General features: G+C 43.2%; 1 protein-coding gene across 1 annotated transcript; it reads right to left on the bottom strand.

Annotated features, from left to right (window-relative positions):
• Window positions 1-752: 752 nt before the first annotated feature.
• Window positions 753-6,999, bottom strand: otx1 (orthodenticle homeobox 1). Its single transcript, XM_068710355.1, has 4 exons — window positions 6,632-6,999; window positions 4,365-4,554; window positions 3,550-3,701; window positions 753-2,207 (listed from the first exon to the last, which is right to left on the bottom strand). Exons 2-4 carry the CDS (start codon window positions 4,459-4,461, stop codon window positions 1,443-1,445), a joined length of 1,014 nt encoding a protein of 337 aa, XP_068566456.1. The 5' UTR covers window positions 4,462-4,554; window positions 6,632-6,999; the 3' UTR covers window positions 753-1,442.
• Between the last annotated feature and the right edge of the window lie 797 nt (window positions 7,000-7,796).

Raw genomic sequence — 7,796 nt, 5'->3', positions numbered from 1 at the left:
ACTGAGGGCGCGGGAGTAATTATCACGCGCTGCATTCAATTACGACTCGATCAAATGTCTCGCGGCTCAATATTTAGGGCTTTTTTTTTTTTTTAACGCTGCAGTTTAAAAAAAGAAAAGAAAAAAAAGAGACACTCGGTCTCCCTGAAGCGAGGGGAGATGTTAGTGTTTCAATTTAAGACAGAGAGGATTAAAACATGGGAACGCGCGAGGCCCCTCGTATTAATTATGGACTCATTTGCATTTACCCCGTTATAATTAGGAGAAAATAAATAAATCAACAAGCTTTTAAATAAAAGTGTGACCAATTCAAAACGAGAGAAAACAGGAATCTTGACTTATTTTCTGTTCCATGCATCTAAAATAATAAAATAAACTTGACTCCTTGTCGGGAACCAAAGTGAGACAGAATCCACTGAGGAAGATCGATATGACTGAACGGATCTTTATTGGATGAACATGTATGTAAGGGCGGTTTCTCCTTAAAGATACATTCAACATCTTACTGTCATTTTTGGAATATTAATCCACATTTTTTTCCTCTCCAGAAAAAAATAAAAACGCTCTGACTCCAAATATCAAGCCAAGTGCTGCGGTTTCAAACATGTCCAATATCACGAGAGGAGGCCAGCTTTGAGAATGTATAGAGGTTAGAATAATAATAATAATAATAATAATAATAATAATAATAATAATATCTGGAAAACAAACTGGACAAACGTCCAGAATAGTTCTGCATCTATGTTTTTGACTTTTTAGAGTTTTTCAAATTGCCAAAACATTAAAACATAAAAGCTGAACTTTATGGCCAATTTTGTTCTCTTTGGAATATTTGGAAAGATTTACATACAGGTTGTTGTTTTTTTTTTCTTCTTTTGTTTTTTTTTCTCCCAAAGTGGTAATAAACAATTTTTTCAAATTCGGAAAAAAAAACAAAAAAAACCCCACCAACTAAAACATGGTCAATGTAACTGACCCAAATACATATTTACATATTTCAGCTCCTCGAAGTCGCTGACTAAAAATCTCTGTCATCCTAAAATAACCAATTTCAGAAATAAAAACTATACAGGGTTTGATTTTTGGGGGTCCGGAGGTAAAGAGGTGCAGCAGGGGAACATATTCCTCCAGAGAGCTGCTGGTGGAAGGAGTTTCTTTTTCTCAACATCATCCAGCTCCTTTAAAAACCCGCCGTTCATCGTCAGGAAGCTGCTCTCTCTTCTCTCAACTGCAACCGTTTCTCTTCTCTTTTTGTTAAATATGTGTTTTTTAAAAAGACGAGAGAGGGAGGAAAAAACAAAAAAGTCCAATTGCTGATCTTGTGGTTCATAAACTCTTTTTGTCTTTTGAAAAAACAAGCAATATGCTAATCTGGGGAATGAGAAAAAAGAAGAAGAGGGGGAGCCGGCGAGCAGGGAGAAGGGGGGGGGTCAAAAGCTTGATCACAAGACTTGGAACCTCCAGGAGGCCTGGTCTTTGTAGTCCAAGCAGTCTGTGGTGTTAAAGTTGAGCTTCCACGAGGAGGCTGCAGTCTGCTCTTTGTAATCCAGGCAGTCGGAGGAGTTGAAGGCCAGGCCGGAGCCGCCGTAGGCCTGGTGGTGGTGGTGGTGGTGGTGGTGGCCCGACGACTGGCCGATGTGGTGGTGCGGGTGGCCCGACATGGAGGAGGCCGTCATGGGGCTGAGCTGGTGGGGGTGGTGGTGGGAGTGCATGGGGGCCAGGTAGGAGCTGCAGTCCACGCCGCTGAAGTAGGAGCCGGACGGCGTCGGGTAGCTCTGGCCGTAGCCCGGCGTCTGGTTGTAGGACATCGGGTAGGAGGTGGCGGCGGCGGCGGCGGAGCCCGCCATCGAACGCTGCATGCAGGAGGCGTTGGAGGCCGGTCCGGGCTCCGGGAGCGGGGCCACGGCGGTGGCGGGTGCGTTTCCAGGGGAGATGGCGGGGCTCCAGATGGAGGAGACGGCGCCGATGGAGGTAGAGGTGCTGCTGAGCGCCGCAGCCGCCGACGCCGGGCCCGTGTGATTGGCGGAGGAGGACGAGGACGAGGAGGAACCGGTGCTGGAGACGGCGGGCGGCGTGAACTGACCGCTGCTCTCCGAGCCCGTGCTCTCCCGGGCCGGAGACGACTTCTTCTTGGGCGGCCGGGCTTTGGCGCTGTTGCCGCTCTGCTGCTGCTGGCGACACTTGGCCCTCCGGTTCTTGAACCACACCTGGAACCCATGAGAGAGCACACACACAACCTCAGCATTTCATTGAGAAGAAGAAGAAGAAGAAGAAGAAGAAGAAGAAGAAGATACTCCCAGGCCACGCTGGGAGTACATTATGGAGGAAAATTGAGGGGTTATTAGCCATCGAGGTTCATTTCCCCCCCCGGCCCCCTTTGGCTCGGACCAACCATCACGGGGTCTAATTTCATAGCTGGTAGACGGCTCTAAGATAACAGCCTCTTAGGTTTCACCACACAGTGAGGTAACTCTAGAGGGTCGGATCATGTAGAGCATTTTGTTTCACACACGCATTCTGAGAATAACTGGCCTTGGTTTTCCCCCTTAATGCCTTTGAAGAGTAGTATTTGTTCCACATTGTAGTACAGCGGCCGGTTGTTTGTCGAGTATTTGCTTGAATACTCTGAACATCCTCAGAGCGGATCCCATATTTCAGATCATATTACATGGCCTTCCGTTAGGTTGCATCAAATAATTATGAAACGGTCGATTAAAAATTAGCTTTTCTAAATCGTTTTGTTCTCATCAATGTGAACAGTTTGGATCCCTTTAATGAATCAAGAGCTTAAACAGTGATGAGAGTTCAACAGGAAACAGAGGAGAGGAGATGGTATAAATAACCACGACACTTGAACGCAACCATCCCGGTTAAACTACAGTTACATAACCGGTATAAAGCAGTCTGCATGTTTGAATTCATAGTGGCACCTTTAAGTTAGCGGCTCTAAAATCATCACATCGTTTTCCTCATGAATCAGTTAAATAACCCTCCTGATACATTACACAATAAAGTACATTGGTATTAATATCATAAAGATATTGATCCTGATCTGATTCATCGATGATTGTGAAGTCATCTACAGCCTGTTAGCTAACAGCTAGCTAGCTAGCATTGAGTTAGCACATGACGACATCATGTAAAAGATATAAAAACGGAACATTTAAATGAGTGTTTAAAACTAACTCTCAGAGAGTGAACACATGAATAACTCTTGAACTATCACAAATGTTTTAATGAATCACGAATAGTTCATTGAGTTTGAGTAGCAACACAAGCTGCTAGCAAAACAAAGCGTCAGTTTAAATCCTCTGTTTGGTGACATTACGTTATAATGACCGGGTAACACGGTGGCAACGGTAATAGCGAGTGTTTGTATGACAATAACCCGTTTAAATAGTATCTAATAACGTCATTTATCGTCATAAGTTCATATGTATTCGAGAGTTAACCCCGAGGCCACGTGCGTTATTTTTTCCACGGTTTGTACCGAACACACGGGAGGTTGTGGCGGGAGTTGTTGTTTTTTTTAAATGCGTCACTGCTCACCTGGACTCTGGACTCCGGCAGGTTGATCTTCAGAGCGACCTCCTCCCGCATGAAGATGTCCGGGTACCGGGTTTTACCGAACAGAGCCTCCAGGATGTCGAGCTGAGAGCGGGTGAAGGTGGTCCGCTCCCGGCGCTGCTTCCTGGGAGTGGCTAAAAAAAATAAAATAAATAAAAACAACATAACGTTAATAAAACCACCTCAAAAACACGCAGAACTTCAACTTTTTTGTCATTATTAAGCGAGAAAACGTCGTGTTTATTTCTGCTGTAGTTCCTTTACTGTAGAGACAATTCAACCCTTAATTTTAAATAGATAAAGAGAATCAACTTAAAGCATATTTAATATTTCCTTTTAAACGGCTCCTTGCTGACAGTAGAAGATAAACAGTTTAATCACTTAAAAACATCTGAATGTGAAGACTATTAGACTAATTACTAATTCATAAAAAAATATAGATTTTTTTATTTGACATAGTTGTTTGTTGCCTTTCTGTAAACTTTTTTAAATACATCAAAACCACACGTTATTATTATTATCATAATTCTGCAGAACCACAATAACAACTATGTTATCATAATATTGTTAATAGTTATTAACAATAATAACAACATCCTTATTATTATTATTATTATTATTATTATTATTGGAGGGCAAACATCTTTATTGATTTGTAGATATTTCAGTAATTTTCGTCCAGATGTCTGGAGCTCTTACTGGTCCAAACTGGGTGCATTCACGTGTAAAAAGGTGCGTGTGTGTGTGTGTGTGTGTGTGTGTGTGTGTGTGTGTGTGTGCGTGTGCGCGTCTCCTACATGGGTAGCCCACTGAGGGGTGCAGCAGGTCCATGGCAGCGCCGCTGAGCCCCAGGCCGTTGACGCCGTAGGGGGGCTGTTTGAGGTAGGACATCATGCTACAGGCGGTCACTGCTCCACCCAGCTCAGGCCAGTGGTTCGGTTTCCCCCGATGCTGCAGCTTGACGGGACAGGGGGCCGATCCAAGTCACTGCGCACGGGAGGGGAATGTTACCAACGATTCAGGAAGAAGAAAACACACATATTTCATCCTAAATGCTCAGAGGGATATTTAGAAATAACTCACTTCATTTTAAACCACTCATTACTAATATCTCTCGTGCGTTGTTTTGTATTCGGCGGGTGAACCAGTGACTCAAACTGGGACTTTACGCAGAAAACCAAAAGCTCCTAAAGCTCCCATCATACTGGTATTATTTATTTTATTCATAGGATATGAAAGCATGAATTATAGTGGAGGATAAACGGATCGTTCGGGAGCGGAGACGAACATTAAATCTATTCTGGGAAATAAAAACAAGCGACGTTTAAATTCACGTGTTCAGCCTCTTTAGCTTCATGAGAGATGAACTGATGAAAAGTTGAACACGCATTGAATGTTTATCTACACATTTATGTTTTATTGACCACCTAAAGAAGATTACGGTATTTATAATCAAACATTTTCCTATGTAAAAATATATATTTTTACATCATTTAAATCCTTTTAATAATTAAATCTAAATAGTTTACTCGGCCTCCATTATGTAATGCATCGTGTCACTGTGATCTTAAATAATGAATTATTCCCCAAATTTGTGTCGCTTTAGAGTCAAACGGTGAAATGCTGAAAGGAGCTGACGTGACGTCACTTAAATAAGCTTCTGAAGAACGCAGAATTATTTATTGTTCATCACTTTGTTCCTGCATTTGTGTTTGAATTAGTTTGTATAGACTTATGGGTAAAATGTGTGTGTTTAGTGTGTATGTGTGTGTAGGCCTGCACTCTCTCTCACACACACACACACACACGCGCGCGCGCGTATAAAGATGGATTATGGATGCGGTTTGATAATCTATAAAAATCACAGCTGCGTTTGTCTGAAGTCTTTCTGGAACTCGCTCGTTCTGTTTGCTTCGGGTCGGCGGACCTCGCGCGTGTTGTGAGCAGAACGAGGCTCCTGTGGATCTCACGTCTGACTGAGTCCTCCACAGAATCACGATAAAACCACCCGAGATCCTCACGAGGAGTTCACGTTACTCGTTCGTGAGATTTAATTAACTTTAGTCTCGCTTGTATTTAGTCAGCTCCCCTCCTGGAAAGAACCAAACTTCTTAGAGAAAAAGAGAAATTGTTTCTTCACGTCACGATTTTCAGCTGATTAAATATTACATTTTCTGTGAAGCACAAATATTCTCGTCATCCATGTCCGTGCTTTTAAATGATGTGGTTATAAATATATTATAAAGGCCTAGTTTTACTTTAGTTTGTTTGTCTTTCTCAGGAAATACGAATGAATTATACTTATTTTAGGAACAAATAACATTTCCTCTTTTGACAGCAGAGAATAAGAATAATTCAACATTTAACTTCAACCTGCGTCCACATTCAGAACACACGGGTCATCCTGCTGGAGCTCTAAAGGAAAGCGCTTCTATAAACTGATCACAAAGTTTGATTTGTTTAACTTCTAACTGAGGAATAAAACAAGTTTAAAGCGCGTGCATTAACAGAGAGGCTGTGAAGAGATTTATTTGAACTAACCAGAGACAACCGAACGTGTTTCCAGCAGCCAGGCCGGAGAGAAGAAGCCGAGATCTCGGTGCAAATGAACTCAATTAGAATTTAGATTAGACCTCCGGGGAGAGAGAGAGCGCTCCTATCAGCGAAATAAATTAACAAAAAAAAACAAAAAATACGCCTCTCCAATTATCTGCTAAGTGGTTCAAACGCTTTAATGGATAATTGCTCTCAAATAAGAAACTCGCAGGAATGGAAATATTAAAATTATCTACTCCGGAGGAAGTTGACTTAATTTATCCGGTTCAGGTCGGAGTCCTCCGCGGTGCGGATTAATTGATATCTCCGCTAAAAAGAAAAAGAAAACGTGCAGCGGTGCAAAAATTGAAAACCTTCGCTGCACACGTCAGAGTTTAACGTTAAAATACGTTCTCGAAATGTTTGGAGGAAAAAAAAGTGACTTTTCACGCAGAGTTCTGCGAGTAAAAATGCGCACAAACTTAATAAAACAACCGACTTTAAGTGAGTGAAAGAGGAGAAACCGTACCTTGTTTTTTTCCGCCTCTTCTCTTCTCCCGAGCTCTTCGGGCCACAACGCGCGAGCAGCGGTAAATTATCCAGCAGCGGGAAGTCTGCAGGGCACAAAACTCAGGACGACGGCCGACTTGCTCAAAAACAAACAACAGTGTGCAAACGAAGCGGCATCGCGGAGGACAAACACGCAGTTATCAGCGCGCGGGGCGTCACCGCGTCCTCGGTGCGGTTCCGGGTGTTTCTCTTTTTTTTTTTTTTTATTGCAGCCAAATAAATCAAACTCATTTGCTTTCAGGGGGCTTGTCGTTGTCTGTCAGAGTGTTAAGGTGATTTCTAGGAGACGGATGGAGATTGATCACCTTCTCTCCGCCCTGCGCCTCTATGAGCGGAGGACACCTGCGGATCCGCCTCCTGCAGCCAATCGGCGCGCGTTCCCGCTCTGACGGACGGCGGGGGCGGCCTATAGGGTGCCGCGGTGGCAGCCGGGAGTGCCCACTCCCACTTACCCCCTCCCCCTCCTCCTCCTCCTCCTCCCCTCTCGGTCCCGGTCCCGAGACCAGACGAACCACAGAGAGGTTTGTAAAAAGATGGAAATGTTTCTCAGGCCTGCAGCAGAGACGGCGTCTGAGCTCTGCGTGTGCGCCAAAGTGCGCGACAGAAGAAACCGAATTTAAGAAGATATTTTTACAGAAACATTTTCTTATTTAATTATTTCACGTATTTACGTCAAAAGAACGACCCGTTTTCTTGCTTCCTGCGTCGTCTTATTTCCTCAAAAACATCGAATCAGTCAACGGGGGAAAAAAACACGATTCCGAATATTTCAAGAGCATTACATTAAAGGAGAAACGGTTGTTTTTAAGGGTTAAACGGTTTAAACGGGTGTTTAGTTTGACAGGAAGCTGTGTTTTCATTTAATTAGCAGCAGAACACACACACTTCCTGTAATGCAGAGAATCCTCAGCTTCGTATTAATGCTGTTTATTTTGACTGTTTATTCCTCTGTGATGAGGAAAGAAGTTCAATTTATCCAGTTTGATTTTATTGTGATACACCCCCCCCCCCCCTCCTCTCTGTCTCTCCAGTCCTCATGAATATTAATGAGGTCTTAATCCCCATTTAGAATTACATTTGAGGATGGTTGACGTAAAGTTTAATAGGGATAGACCTCAAACTCA

This window comes from Cebidichthys violaceus, unplaced genomic scaffold, assembly GCF_023349555.1.
Source record: "Cebidichthys violaceus isolate CVI_PGR_0920_01 unplaced genomic scaffold, fCebVio1.0.p SCAF_150, whole genome shotgun sequence".
Lineage (NCBI taxonomy): Eukaryota > Metazoa > Chordata > Actinopteri > Perciformes > Stichaeidae > Cebidichthys > Cebidichthys violaceus.
The sequence above is the reverse complement of the archived record's forward strand: the minus strand, read 5'-3'. Positions and strand labels throughout refer to the sequence as shown.